The following is a 16,158-nucleotide window of genomic DNA, read 5'->3' as shown; positions in this document are numbered from 1 at the left end:
CAGGAAATCAAAGGGTGTGATAAGAGAGCTCAATGACGTAAATATTGCTGAGGAGTTTTGAAATATTTTGATTGCTTTGAAAATAATTTTCAAAATCCAGTTAATAAAAAATCGATTGTATAAAATGCATGCAGTATAAATGCGAGGGAAACTTTAGAAATTTCATTGTCAACACTTGTTCAAGAAGATGTCCCTACAGCAACACACGCCTCATCATCTTCACGTTGTTTATTACTTTCAGGTGAGAAGTGTTCATTTGCCTCTTCCTTTATTCAGTACAGAAAACAATTTAATTTTCATTAAGGCTCTTGAAGACGCTACATCTGCAAAAATATCAAATGATTCGGAGCTGCAGCCACTGCAAAAGAAGGATTTCTTTTTTGAAAAAAGAAAATGAAAGAATACCGTGTTTTAATTGTTTTCTTAATCCTCCTGGTCTCACTGCTGGCAATTCCTAAAACATAATACTAGAAACCTGTACTTGAACATTGGCATTACTATTATGAAAGCTTTCTTTACATAATAATGTTGATTCAGTCAGGAGTCAAGTGCTTAGAAATATGGAGCTTTGGGGGTTTTTTTAGGCATTGTCTGAAAAAAAAAAGCCTTCTTATGGTGTCTGGGTCTGCCATACATTTGCAAACCACTATAAAGGAGATTCTGAAAGATCTAAATGGGTTTTCCAGTGAGCATGAAGAGCAATGGTGTAATAAAAAAAGCAATTTACAGACTGATGCATACAGTATGATATCATTTATGTGAAAAAATTCAAAATACAAAACTGTTACCTTCTGTTATGTACACATTAAATGGTCAAGGCCATAGAAGGAAGTGCACAGGGAGTGTTTGCAAGAAGAGCAATGGATTTTACTTTGTATTCTTGGATTGTACGACCCTGAGATTACATATGAGCATTATGGAATAAAGAGATTTAGAGAAAGACTTTTCACAGGATCATAGAAAAAAGGCAAAATGGATCAGAAATTGAGCTTCAAACAAATTTTTGAAAGTGGGTCTACTGAATTAGTTTGGAAAGCTAGTGGAGTGTAAATGTGCCTTATGAGCAGTTTTAATTAGCCATGTAAACTATATCTCTCAACTTGTATAACAAGAGTGAGGCAAAGAACATTGTTTCCTTTTTATGGATGGGTAAACTAAGACTCTGGATGGTGTCTGACTTTCAAATATCATATAAATATTAAGGGAGTTTGAATTTCAACTCAGCTTTTACTCCAAACTCCATTTTCTTTCCACTGGGTCATACAGCCTCCAATAATTTCACCAAGTTTTTGTGACCACCTACTAAAAATCTTTTGCTTTTAAATCTTTTTATTATTTTAACACTAGTATTCTATTAAAAACAACTAATTCTATTATTGTTTGTTTTTTAGATCAAAACAATTATATTTAACAGATATCATACATATTTATTGTAGAATGGTTGCCGAACAAGGAAAGTTGAAGAAGGAAACAAAACTTGTAGATAACCATATCAGTGGAACATAATCACTGCTAACATTGTGATAAACATCCCTTTAGGCCCTTTGAGATCACATTTTAATACTATTTGGTAATCGGCTTTTAAGACTTATTCCTTCAAAAGTATTCCTTGAATGTCAAAATATGTTAGATAACAATGCATGGTGAACACATTTCCATCACTAAGTAGTATCTATGGTCATACTTGTTATATCATAAAATCTTAAGATTGCTATCATTTTGCTTATTTGATGAGGGATATAAGCTGAGGTTTTTTGCAGATAATGAGAAACTCCACAGAAATCAAATTACCATTTTACTAATAGAGTCTCTGAGTTTCCTGCAGGGCCATCTGACATTTTGTAATTTGTTTTACGGGATCTGAAACCATTTTGTAGGGCTTGGCTCACTGTGGCCCTGGGCCATGTTGGACCCATGGTCTGTTTTTGCCATAGCATTTCTAGATGCACAGGCCCACTCATTTGGTGTCTTGTCTCTGGCTGTTCTTATGGTACAACGGTAGAGGTGCTGGCCCACAGCAATAGTATGGCCCTGCAGGCCTACAATATTTAATAATGGGCCTTTACAGAAAAAGTCTGCAGCACCTTCGCATATACTACAATGTGGATGGCTACTCTGCAGCTTCTGTGGGACATGCTGCCAGATGCCCGAGTTGGAATCTGTCTATACAGCCTCTCAAAATCCATAAACATTTTAGAAAATATGGGAAAAACCCATATTTTACCCAGCCTTTAGATTAACAAGAGACAGGGAACAACTTAAACTTCAAATTACCTGTAAGTACAGAAATAAACACCAAATTCCAGCAAAACTGCTCCAACAAGCCTGCAGGTGCTAAGCAGGTCCCATCCCCCCCTTCATTTCCCTCCACTCTGCACACCCCCTCCCACCCACATTCCTCCGCCTTTAGTTCATGTCCATGTGTCGTAAGTTCTTTAGATTCTATATTTCCCATACTATTCTTGCCCTCCCCCTGTCTATTTCTTATCTATCGTCTATGCTACTTATTCTCTGTACCTTTTCCCCCTCTCTCCTCCTCCCACTCCCCTGTTGCTAACCCTCCATGTGATCTCCATTTCTGTGGTTCTGCTCCTGATCTAGCTGTCCTCTTAGTTTGCTTTTGTTTTAGGTGTGGTTGTTAATAACTGTGAGTTTGCTGTCCTTTTACTGTGCATATTTTTTATCTTCTTCTTAGATAAGTCCCTTTAACATTTCATATAATAAGGGCTGGGTGATGATGAAATCCTTGAACTTGACCTTATCTGAGAAGCACTTTATCTGCCCTTCCATTCTAAATGAAATCTTTGCTGGATAGAGCAATCTTGGATGTAGGTCCTTGTATTTCATGACTTTGAATACTTCTTTCCAGTCCCTTCTTGACTATAAGGTCTCTTTTGAGAAATCAGCTGACAGTCTGATGGTGACTGTCCCCTTATTGCTTGCTGCTTCTAGAATTCTCTTCTTCATTTTAATCTGGGGTAATGTAATTATGATGTGCCTTGGTGTGTTCCTCTTTGGGACTCTCTGAGCTTCCTGGATTTCCTGGAAGTCTATTTCCTTTGCCAGACTGGGGAAGTTCTCCTTTATTATTTGTTCAAATAAGTGTTCCACTTGTGGCTGTTCCTCTTCCCTTTCTGGTACCCCTATAATTTGGATGTTGGAACGTTTGAAGATGTCCTGGAGGTTCCTAAGCCTCTCCTCATTTTTTTGAATTCTTGTTTCTTCATTCTTTTCTGTTTGGTTGTTTCTTTCTTCCTTCTGGTCCACTCCACTGATTTGAGTCCCAGTTTTCTTCCCATCACTATTGCTTCCCTGTGCATGTTCCTTCATTTCACTTAGTGTAACCTTCATTTTTTCCTCTAATTTGCAACCAAAATCAGCCAGTTCTGTGAGCATCCTGATTACCAGTGTTTTGAACTGTGCATCTGATAGGTTGGCTATCTCTTGGTCACTTAAAAGTATTGGCTCTGGGGCTTTGATTTGTTCTTCTGTTTGAGCCACAATGTTTTGGTCAGGTCTCGCCTGTTACATATGAGGGGCAGAGCCTTAGGTGTTCACCGGGGCAGGGCAACCCAGGTTGCTGGGTAGTGACGCTATATGTGGGGAGAGGGTCAAAGAGGGAGCAATGGCACTTGCTCTGCTCTCTCTTGGATTTCGGTCCCCTCTGCCGCTTCCCACAAGCAAATTGGGCCCTTCTGCTGCTGGTTCCCTGGTGGGTGGGCTTGTGTACGTTCTAGGACCCTGTGGGTCCTCCAACGAACTCTCCTGTGAGGCTGGGAGTCTCTCCAGGCACCTTTTTAATTGGTGCTTTTAGGCTTTATTTCCCGTCGCTAGGGCTCTGGGTTGTACAGTCCGTCCTGCTGCCCATTTTTGCCTGGTTTATCTGCGTGCGAATGTGTGACTGTGGTCAGCCAACTGTCCTGTGCACCTCACTGGGTCTGCCCGTTCCCACTCTGCACCGGGAGTCTGCTAACCCCACGCTGCATGCTGTGCTCCTGGGTCTGGCAGCCACCACCTCCACCTGCCGCTGACTCTGCCCCTCTTACTGATCTGCTAGAATGGTTGTCGGACTTTCTGTACAGTTCAATTTTCTGTCTGTTCTGGTTGTCCTTAATTTTGGTTGTGCAAGGAGGCACAGTATTTCCACCTATGCCTCCATCTTGGCTGGAAGTCTAGTGTGTAAAATTTTAAAAGTAACTTTCCAGAAGCAAGAAAACTTAAATGTTGACAGAGTACACCACATATACCAAGAAAATCACCTACTATAAACTCAGAGACATATCTTGGAAAAATTTGTCTAGATTCCAAAGACAAAATAAGAAGCCTTAGAACCTCCAGGCATAAAGATAAAATTACTTATAAAATAGATAAGAAAAGTAAACTGGCATTAGACTCCTCAAGAGCAACATACACATATTTTTTTAGAAGTGTCAAAAATATAAATAACTTTGTGTCAGAATACATCCAACCCTCTTTAAGAAAAGGCAGCAAAGTTTAGCACTCAACTGTAAATTATTCACCATGTTCAAAATCCAATTAAAAACTGCCATATATGCAAAGAAGGAGGGATTACCGCTCCATAAGCAAAGAAAAATCTGTCCAGTTGCATCCGACCCAGAAATGTGGAATTGCGTAAAGCCTTTATAACACCTTTTACAACTTTGCTCAAGGATGTAAAGAGAAATGTGGATGTAACAAGGTGAGAAATGGAAGGTATAGAAAGAAAAAGCCAAATGGAAATTCCGGACCTGAAAAAGATGATATATCTGAAAGGCAAATAATTCACCAGATGGGGTTACAGGATTACACTGCAAAAGAAAACATCAGGCGTCTGAAGATACAATAACAGAAATACTTTTGAATGGAAGGGGAAAAACTGGAGAAATAAAAAACTTCACTGATCTTTGGGACAAATTTGGATAGTCTAATCTATGTACAATTTGAATCTCAGAAAAGTGGGAGCAAAAACCTACATGAATAATATCCAAATATTTTCTAATTTGATACCAGTAAAATCATTCCTATCCACAAAGCTCAATAAATCTTAATCGGAATTAAAACAAAGTAAATAATACCAGGCTCTGTCACCATAAGATTGGTGAAAACGGGTGGACTTTTAAAAAGTATCTGGAAAACAAAATACAACAGCAGTGAGCCAAAGATAAGAATTTTCAAAGAATAGCATCAGCAAAATGGAGGCAGGAGGGACTAGAGTGACATCTTTATTTTGCTAAGAGAAAAACTCTCAACCTAGAAATCTATATCCAGCCAAAAATATTGTTTAGAATAAGACTTTTGAGGCAAACAAAGGCTAAGAGAATTTTTTTTCCCAGCCAGACTTGTACTAAACAAGTATTTATGGAAGTTCATTCTATTTAAAAAGAAAACGTACCAGGAAAACACACTGTACACCACCAAAGAAGGGCAAGGAGAAGTGAAGGGGCAGAAGAAGGAAGAGGAAGAAAAGAAAAAGGGGGAGGAAAGGGGGAGGAAAGGCAGGAGCAAGATCAAACAAGTAGGAGGAGAAGCAGAACAAGCAGAAGCAAACGGAGCCTCCTGTTTCTGTAAATAAATGGGCCTCATACATATGTTTGTGTATTTTTCTATAGCTGTTTTCACACTACAAGAGCAGAGTTGAGACGTTATGACAAAAATCAGTTTACTCTCTGGCTGTTTATAGAAAATGTTCGCTGACGCCCTCGTCTATATATCTCAGTAAGATCAAAGTGAACATCAGACTAGATATAAAAGGAAGATCTAACTATAGTCTATCTCCAAGAAAATGCTTGAAGTACAGAGGCATAAGCAGAAAGATGAAGATGGTAGATCATGCAAATGCTAACTGTAAGAGAGTTGAGGTTGCTATATTAATGTCAAAGTAAACCTTGGGCAGGTAAAACTAAAAGGAATCAAGAGAGGTATTTCCTAAAGATAAAAATATCAATTCACTTGTAAGACATAACTATTTCAATTGTAGATGAGTAACAATGGAATAGCAGAACATCAAAACAACACAAAGCCACAACTCTCAGAACAGAGAGAACAAGAAAAATCCCTGCCTGTAGCTGGAGGATATAGAAGACTTGAACCCTACCCATCAACCTGACCTAACTGACATCTCAGAAACGCTCCTCTTTCGACAACACACGGATAGTCAACAGGATGGACCACATGCTGGGCCATAAAATAAGTCTCAATAAATTGAAAGAGGGCTGAAATCAAACAGAGCATGTTCTTTTTTTTTTTTTAAGATTTTATTTATTTATTTATCTTTAGAGGGGAAGGAGAGAGGGAGAGAAACATCAATGTATGGTTGCCTTTTGTGCGTCCCCTGCTGGTAGTTAGCATGCAAGGAACCGGCCTGCAACCCAGGCATGTGCCCTGACTGGGAATCGAACCGCGATCGTCTGGTTCGCAGGCCCGCGCTCAATCCACTGAGCTACACCAGCCAGGGCTCAGAGCATGAGCCCTGAGAAATTAAATTAGAAATCAATGGCAGAAAGATGTCTGGGAGTTCCAAATATCTGAAAAGTAAACAACATGTTTCTAAATACATATTTTACTGAATGAAAACTAAAACAGGTAATATCAACATATCTGGATTGTAGCTAATGTAATATTTAGAGAGGAATTTATACCTTTAAGTGCTCATATTAGAAAAGAAGAAAGTTCTAAAACCATTCACTCAATGTTTCATCTAATTAACCAGAAAAAAACCCCAGCAAATTAAATCCAGAGTGTATGTTAAAAGGAAATTGTTCCAATAATACCAAGAGTCAATGCAATAGAAAAGGCAAACAACAGAGAAAATCAATGAAGCCCAAATTGATTTTTTAAGATCAGCAAAGCCAATCAATCTTTAGCTAAATGGTTCAGGAAAGAAAAGAGAGAGAATACAAATTACCAACATTGAGAAGCTACCTAAATGTTCAAACATACGGGGCCTCCGTAGTCACATTACGGAGGCCCACAAGTTGGAGTAAAAAATGAGGGAGATCTCTAAAAATAAAGTGATGTACAGGATATACTAAATAAAAAGTAAAGTCTCAAACAGTACAGAGAGGCTTCCTTTGTATAAGGAAAGAGGAAGTAAGAAAACATACATAAATCTGCTTATTTTATAAAAAGAAATAGGGGAGACTTAACAACTGATAACAAAGAAAAACGAAGTATATAAGGAGCTTCCCAGAACAATTACAGCCCAACAAGCTGGATAGCCTAGAAAAAATGGATGAATTCCTAGAAATAGACAACCTACCTGAAACAAATGAAGACTGAATCATGAAGCAATAGGAAATCTAAACATACCAATAAGGGGCACATAACCTGAATCAGCAATCAAAAACCACCAAGACAGAAATGCATAGTAGCAGGTGGTTCCATGGGCAAATTCCACCAAACATTTAGAGAAAAGTTAATGCCAATCCTTCTCAAACTCTTTCGTAAAATAGAAGAGGAGAGAACACGTCCAAATTCATTTCATAAGGTCAGCATTACCCAGATACTACAAAAAACCTATAGACCAATATCCCTAAAGAATACATACGCAAAAATTCTCAACAATATATTAGCAAAATGAATTAAACAGCACATAATTAAAGGAATCATTCACCATGAGCAAGTAGGATTTACTCCTGGGATGCAAGGATGATTTGATGTATGCAAATCAATATATTTGATACACCCTATTAATAGAATAAAAGATGAAAATCATATGATGATCGCAAGAGATGCAGAAAAAGAATTTGGCAAAACACAATATTTTTTTCACAATAAAAAATGCTTGCCCTGGCTGGTGTAGCTCAGTGGATTGAGCACGGGCCTGTGAAGCAAAGGGTCGCCGGTTCCATTCCCAGTCAGGGCACATGCCTGGGTTGCAGGCCAGATCCCCAGTAGGGGACATATGAGAGGCAACCACACACTGATGTTTCTCTCCCACTCTTTCTCCTTCCCTTCCCCTCTCTCTAAAAATAAATAAAAATATTTTTTTCAAAGATTTTATTTATTTAGAGAGGGGAAGGGAGAAAGAGGGGGAGAGAAACATCAATGTACGATTGCCTCTAACATGCCCCGTTACTGGGGACCTGGTCTGCAACCCAGGCATGTGTCCTAGACTGGGAATCCAACAGCAGCCTTTTCGTTTACAGGTCCGCACTCAATCCACTGAGCTATGCCAGTCAGGGCTAAAAATATTTTTTAAAATTCTCAACAAATTAGATATGAAAGGAATGTTCCTCAGCATAATAAAAAGCCAAAATGACAAGATCACAACTAACATTATATACAACGGTAAAAATGTTATAATTCTTTTGTCCAAGATCAGGGAAAAGACAAGGATGTATACTCTCACCATTTCTACTCAACATAGCACTGGAAATCTTAGCTGGAGCAATTAAGGAAAAAAAAAAAGAAATGAAAGGCATTTGAATTGGAAAGAAAGAAGTAAAATTATTTTTGTTCACAGATGACATGATATTATATGCAGAAAACCCTAAAGATTCCATTAAAAACTGTAAGAATTAATAAATGAATTCAGTAAAGTTGCAGAATACAAAACTCAACATATAGAAATCAGTTGCATTTCTATACAAGAACAATGAACTATTTGAAAGAGAAATTAAGAAACAAAGCATATTTACAAAAACATTGAAAACAATAAAATACTTAGGAATAATTTTAGCCAGAGGTGAAAGACTTGTAAGCTGAAAACTATAAGACATTGATAAACAAATTAAAGAAAACATGAATAAGTGAAAAGATATTTTGTATTCTTGGAAGAAATAATGAAAATGTCCATACTACCTAAAGTTACAGATGCAATGTAAACCCTATCAAAATTCTAATGGCACTTTTCACAGAAATAGAAAAAAAGATCCTAACATTTGTATGGAACTAAAAAGACCCTCAAAAGCAAAAGAAATGAAAGAAAGAAAGAAAGAAAATGTTGAGCAAGAAGAACAAAGCTGGAGACATCATGATACCTGATTTCAAGCTATATGACAAAGCTATAGTAATCAAATCAGTATGGTACTGGCATAAAAATAGGCATATAGATCAATGGACCAAAATAGTGCCCAGAAATAATCACTCACATATATGGTCAACTAATTTTTTGACAAGGGTCCCAAGAACACACAATGGGGAAAGGGCAGTCTCTTCAATAAATCATTCTGTGAAAACTGAATATCCACGTGCAAAAATATGAAACTGGACCCCCATCTTTTACCACTCACAAAAACTAACTTGAAGATTTAAATGTAAGACTTGAAACAATAAAACTTTGAAGAAAACAGGGGAAAAGACACATTGCATGTGTCTAGGCAATGATTTCTTGTAGAAGTCACCAAGAGCCCAGGTAACAAAAACTAAAATAAACAAGCGGGACTACATTAAACTAAAAAGCTGCACAGCAAAATAAACAATAATTAAATTTAAAAGCTACCTACAGAATGGAAGACAATATTTGCACACCATATATATGATAAGAGACTAATATCTGAAATATATAAAGAAATCATCTTTGGATCCAAGATGGTGGCTGAAGAGGTAGCAGTTGTACTCACCTCCCCTCCGGACCTAAACCAGTCTTACAACTAAGTTATAGAACAACCAACCTGAATAACCAATGGAAGACTAGCTGAACAGAAGTCTCATAAGCATGGATTTATAGAAGAAGCCACATAGAAACTAACAAGAAGGGCGGAGTAGCAGAAAGAGCTGGCCCCACACCCACACGCAGCAGCTGAGAATCGGGAGAGCTACCTCCCACATGTCACGTACCACTGGAGGCTCTTTCAGTGACTGAGCCTAGCAAACAGCCAGCAGGTGGAGGCAGGTGGGGGCATTAGGCCAAGTGAAATAAATTAGACAGAGAGAGACAAGTAGCATATAATCTCACATCTACATGAATCTAAAAGAAAACAAAGCAACCGAACTCATAGATGGAGAGAACAAAGCGGTGATTATCAGAGACAGGAGTTGGAAGGGGGTGAAATGGGCAAGGGGAGTCAAAAGGTACAAACTTCCAGTTATGAGATAAATAAGTCTTGAGGATCTAATGTACAGCATGGTGACAAAAGTTAACAATACTTTGTTGTTACTTGAAAGTTGCTATGAGAATAAATCTTAATAGTTTTGAACAGAGAGGAAAACTGTAATATATGAGGTAATGGATGTTAACTTATTTCATAGCATTTACGTATATCAAATCATTGTTATGTACCTACAACTAATATGATGCTATATGTCAATTATATCCCAATAAAATATTAAATTAAAAAATGCAAAATGGCAGCCCTGGCTGGTCTGGTTCAGTGGATTGAGCATGGGCCTGTGAAGCAAAGGGTCGCCAGTTCGATTCCCAGTCAGGGCACATGCCTGGGTTGCAGGCCAGGTCCCCAGTAGGAGACACATGAGAGGCAACCACACATTGATGTTTCTCTCCCACTCTTCTTCTCTTCTCCTCTCTCTAAAAATAAATAAATAAAATATTTAAAGAAATGAAAAAAGGCAAAATGGGAGAATAAAATGTACAAATGTTGATGGTTATTGAAATAATTCATACTGGGGTTGATAATACTACTATCTCTATTTATGTATATACTTACATTTTTTCACCAAAAAAAGTTACAGAAAAAATTATTTAGGTGTCTCCAGAATGGGTTGTGTAAGCTACTGACTGCAACTACACTATACACTAAAAGTCAGTTCAACAACAAGGCAGTGTGTGTTGGGGAAAGAACTTCACTGTGTGATTACCTTAACACATAATATAGAGCGTCCCATGCTTGTCATGAAAAATTCACTGTAATGAGAAATGGCTGTAAAGTTTTGTTATATTTCCTGAGATAAGGTGATCTATTTTTAACCAGACTAGGGTAATTTTTAAATTGTAAGCTCAAAACCTTGGGTGATACATTTCCTTGAATACACAGAAAGACTATTTAATCATTTTGTTTTGATAGGAAAACCACCTTAATAGACAGTGAAGCCGTACGTGGGGAAGCACACAGCTCATACGTGTGTCTGGCAGAACCCCCAGTACAGAGAAGAGCAGGTGGTGTTTCCCGACGACACCTACTTGTGTGTGTCCCAACACTATAGTTAGAAAATGGCTCAGCTTTTGAGTTGTTTTTCCCAGAACTCCAAGATCATCTTCCTGTTTATCTTGGTGGTATGCCTATACTTGTGATTTTTCTGTTCCCCGTAACATATTAAAACGAGATTTTCAGATGAGGAAACAAGAGGTCACTAGCTAACAATCAGATACTTGGTTTCCTAAGCAGAACTGATTGATACTCTTTTATGAGTTTTTAACACATTTTTAAAGGAGAAATAGGTCTAGTCCCTTTAAAGTGATTCTTCTGTTCACTGGGTTTTCTTCAAGTTATCATTTCCTCACTGAACTGCATTGCATGCAATCTCAGCTTTGCCTCTTTCAGTAAATTTCTTGTCGGTCCCTAGTGGTTTCTGCTTTATAGTTTAAACATCCAGAAGAGCAAAGGGAAGCCAAATAGGTATTCAATTACCTCCGTTCCCAGTTGGTGTGATGAGAAAACAACAGCACTTTTACTTTAACTCATCCTTCAGCTTCTAAGATTGATTAGGTTGGGGAGCAGAAACATTTTTGTAATAATTCTGGCTAAGGAAGACACAAGTTTTTATTCTCCCCCAGAGTATTCGGTAATAAGCCTAGTGCTACCGATCCTATAGCTTAAAGGGAGGGACACTAATTGTCTTGCTCTTGTTTGATTTTCTGTTAATGGGCTTAGTAATACTAACAGCTCAAAGTGTTGTTATGAGTATTACATGAGTTAATATTTGTAAAATGCTTAGAACAGAGATTAAGATGCAAGAATGAACACCATGGAAGTGTGAATCCTCTACAACACTTGCAAAGCAGAAATGACAAGTGCTTCAATACTGATGGAGTTCAGAATCTCGTTGTTGAGTCTGGCATTGGCTGTTGCATTGCCAGCAGATGGTTTGGTGAAACTTCACTCGTTTCAAATTAGTCCACAGATTATCAAGCCTGAGTAGGTTAAAATTCTGAAATCCTGAGTCTTTGTAAATATTTGAAATACTTTACATTTCACTGTTGTAGTCATTTGAAAACTTCGTTATACTTATTTTCAAAATACACATGTTCGGTCTGTGATTTTTGTAGACTTAATTGGAACAAAAGAAAAGCTACCAAAGGTTTTGACATGAACACTTATTCTTTTAAATAGCTATCAATGGAGATACATGAAAAGTGCATAGAGATGTAAACACCTATGTAGCAGTAAATACCTAAAGAAATCTTGGCCTACTTCTATTATCTACATATCACTAAACTTAGAAAAATCAAGTGTCTGTGGAACACCTGAGTAGCAAAAGGAGGCCTAAGAATGATTAGATTTTACTCGTTTTGGAATTACACCTCACGTAATTTATGTGTATCAAAAATGCTTTAAAATTTTTCTTTCCTAGGCAACTTTGAAGAATGTCTAGATTTCCTGGGAATCTTGATGAGTGCAAAAGACAGAACTAACAGTTCCCTTTTCTTTGTTATCATCCTCTCTCTTAGGGTACTACTCCCAACTCTAGGTTGTCATTGTTTACGTGTCCACCCTCCACCGAACTGGTCATCTCCTGTGTGCATGTATTATAGTATAACCACTTCATTTGTGTGCCAAGGACAGTTTGGCACGGATTAAATAAAGCTCTCGGAGAGTTGTACACACAGCTGAGATAGATCCAGGTCTTGATTCTTTACAGAAAGTTGGATTTTATTTTGGTCTGGAATTTGAAGCTGTATCTTACCTAGTCTCCCAGAGGCCAAGCTAAATGGAATTACTGTCCTCTTTCATTGGGTAGGAGCCCTGAGATACTGTTTATTTATACAGCAGAATCTAATGACAGTTTGCAGTTCTGTATAGTTGAGGAAAAGTTTTATGTTTTCAGATTCAGGCTAGTTTTTTTTTTAAATGCTACAAAGTGGTTATAATAATTCCTCATATTCTTCGGCCTTTGCCCTACACATTTCAGCTCTTGTAAGTGTGCAAGGCTCTTACCTCATTATAGCATTCAGGGCTGCTGAAGTTATTTGCAGTCTATTCAGGTGATACCCAAGCCTAGCACAGCATCGCCCACATTAGCTGGTGTTTAAAGCAGATTGCAAAAATCCAAAATCACAGCTCTTTTTATTCTTAAAAGAAATGACACGCGGAAAGAAACAACCTTGGTTTATTTTGGTAAGGTGTTCATCTTCTGTAAAACAAAGAATTGCATTCATCAGAATAGCACAGATTCTATTAAATGACTTTTTAAAAAATTAATGCCATTAATGTACTAATGCTCGTTTACCAAATCCAACTCCCAAGAATGGTTCCATCAGACTGAATTTAAGTGCTTGAATGCGGATATTGCAATGCGCATTGATTACTTTTACTCAGCAGCCAAATATCTCTTCGGGAGGTTTCCAACTCGGCAAGATTTCACAGGGGTTTAAAAATGGTAAAAGTACATAAAATTTCAATAGCTTTAAATTACCAAACGAGGCACAAAAGCTTGAATTAACACCGCAGCAATACTAATTTTTGTTTTCATTATTTTGGACCTTGCTGAAATAGAGGCTGTATGGGTGTAATGGAAAAAGCAGCTTCGGAATCTGACAGTCTAACGCCTGGAGTCAGTCCCAGTTCTGTGTGAGACTGGCCAAGTGAATGACTTGACTTCTCTGAATTTCCGTTTCCTCCCGGGCAGAACGAGGGCTGCAGGAGCCACTTTGAACCCGAGTGCAGAGCGCGCCTCCAACACATCGCTCTGTTACACAAACAGCAGCCATCTTACCGCCGCGACTTCGCGGCCGCGCTCGCCCGGCAGGTGGAGAGAGCGCCGGAGGGACCGGGCCGCCGCGCGGAGCGGCCCCGCCCTCCCACGGCCCGCAGGCCCGCCCCTCGGCGTCCGCGCGCAGGCCCCGGGCGTTGCCGGCGAAGCGCGTGTGCGCGGCCCCGCCCCCGCCCCGCCCCGCCCCCTCCCTCGCGCGCCCCCCGCCCGGGTCGCGGCGGGGCCGTGGTGTACGTGCCGAGCGCGCAGAGCGAGTGGCGCCCGCACGCCCTGCGCTCCACCACAGGCCGGCTGGGTGCCCGGGACGCGGAGGCGGCCAAGGAGGCAGGTCTCGCGCGCTCGGTCTCGCGCGCCCGAGCGGAGGTCGCCGTCCGTCGCGCAGGCCGCGCTCCCTCGGCTCGCCGGGGCGATGAGGTGCTGAGCGGCAGCCGGCGCTGTGGTGCCGGACTGGAAGACGAGGAAGCATCCGGGCCGACGCTGGGGAGCCGGCCTCCCTCAGGCGAGGGGCGGCGAGTGCATGGCGCAGTGACGGGCCCTGCCGCTCCGCCCGCTCCCCGGTCCCGGGCGAGGCCGTCCGGCCGCCACCCCTCCTGCTCGGCCGCCGCCATGGCCAATGACAGCGGCGGGCCCGGCGGGATGAGCCAGAGCGAGCGAGACCGGCAGTACTGCGAGCTGTGCGGGAAGATGGAGAACCTGCTGCGCTGCGGCCGCTGCCGCAGCTCCTTCTACTGCAGCAAGGAGCACCAGCGCCAGGACTGGAAGAAGCACAAGCTCGTGTGCCAGAGCGGCGAGGGTGCCTCCGGCCCCGGGGCGGGACCGCACCCGCACGCCGGCCCCTCGCCGGCCTCCGCGGTGCAGCCTGCTAAGGCCGTCGGGGCCAAGGAGGCCCGGAAGGCGACGCCGCGCCGGGATAGCGCCGCCGCCGGGGACGCAGCCAAGGGAAAGGCCAAGCCGGCGGCAGCCGTGTCCCCGCCTCGCGCGGCGCCCGGCGGCCGGGGCCGGGCGACGGCCGAGGCGGAGCCCGCGAAGGAGGAGGCGCTGGGCCGCTCGTCGCTGTTCCAGGAGAAGGCGAACCTGTACCCGCCGAGCAACACGCCGGGCGAGGGGCTGAGCCACGGCGGCGGCCTGCGGCCCAACGGGCAGACGAAGCCGCTGCCGGCGCTGAAGCTGGCGCTGGAGTACATCGTGCCCTGCATGAACAAGCACGGCATCTGCGTGGTGGACGACTTCCTGGGCAAGGAGACCGGGCAGCAGATCGGCGAGGAGGTGCGCGCCCTGCACGACACCGGCAAGTTCACGGACGGCCAGCTGGTCAGCCAGAAGAGCGACTCGTCCAAGGACATCCGAGGCGATCAGATCACCTGGATCGAGGGCAAGGAGCCCGGCTGCGAAACCATTGGGCTGCTCATGAGCAGCATGGACGACCTGATCCGCCACTGTAACGGGAAGCTCGGCAACTACAAAATCAATGGCCGGACGAAAGTAAGTGCTTGCTCATCCCCTGCCCGAGACGGGAGCCTCCTAGGACTGGGAGCCTCCTAGGACAGGGAGCGCAGGGTCTCTGCAGAAAAGCCATCTTTTTGTGCAGCACCCCGTTAGGAGAACGGATGGAACCCGTCAGGAGGTGTTTATCTAGTTCGCCCCTTTCTCTGTGTCCACTGTTTCCAGCCTACTGTCTGTCTGCAGACTTCTCTATCTACGTGTATAGTTTTCTGGCTGAACTTAGGGCCCTTCCTTTAACTTCTCCCTCTCTCATTCTCTCTCTCTCACTCACTCGTTGCGCTGTTACATCAAACCTGGTTGGAGTTTCAGCCGCCCAGTGGGGGACATTAAAGTACTGCCCTAGCAAGAGCTGGTTCTGCGTTTGCATTCGCTCCTCCACTCTCTGGTCTTTGAACCACTCGTCGGATTCTGACCTCCACAGTCTGACTGCAGAGTGGAATGCTCTGTTCAGTTAAGAATGGCTCCGCCGACCACAAAAAGGTGAATTTAAAATCAGCATGTAGCCCAAAGAGTCCTCATTTCTGGAAGAGCTCGGCTGCTCCCCTCCCCCTCACTCGGTCCCTGCTGTTTTGAAACCCACTACACAACTGGGAAAGAAGTGTTTCCGTTTCCAGACCTCTCAGCGTAGGTAGGTTACATTTTTAGCATAGGTTTCCTTTATTTGCTTTGTTAATCCCGCTGTTGAAAAAGAGCTTTTTTGTAGCTTCCTGCGGGGGGGCGGAAAACAGGGAATTGGAGCAGGAGTGAGGCTTCTTTGGTGAAACTTGTTTTCTCTTGACTATAGTTTATCCCCAACGGATTCTTCAGTCTCTACCTACTGATGCC

At 41.9% G+C, this 16,158-nt stretch overlaps 1 protein-coding gene across 3 annotated transcripts in view; it reads left to right on the top strand.

Moving 5' to 3' along the window:
- Positions 1-14,017: 14,017 nt before the first annotated feature.
- Positions 14,018-16,158, top strand: part of EGLN1 (egl-9 family hypoxia inducible factor 1) — a 41,492-nt gene continuing 39,351 nt past the window's right edge. Inside the window, exon 1 of one of the 3 annotated variants that reach the window (XM_037060244.1) lies at positions 14,018-15,312. In XM_037060244.1, coding sequence (XP_036916139.1) covers positions 14,437-15,312 — 876 coding nt within the window. In that variant the 5' untranslated portion in view covers positions 14,018-14,436. The remainder of the gene's footprint in view (positions 15,313-16,158) is intronic. The other 2 variants (XM_037060243.1, XM_037060241.1) reach the window with 2 other exon arrangements.

The sequence above is a fragment of the Sturnira hondurensis genome, unplaced genomic scaffold (assembly GCF_014824575.4).
Source record: "Sturnira hondurensis isolate 20B ecotype Veracruz unplaced genomic scaffold, ASM1482457v3 Scaffold0011512, whole genome shotgun sequence".
Classification (NCBI taxonomy): domain Eukaryota; kingdom Metazoa; phylum Chordata; class Mammalia; order Chiroptera; family Phyllostomidae; genus Sturnira; species Sturnira hondurensis.
The sequence above is the reverse complement of the archived record's forward strand: the minus strand, read 5'-3'. Positions and strand labels throughout refer to the sequence as shown.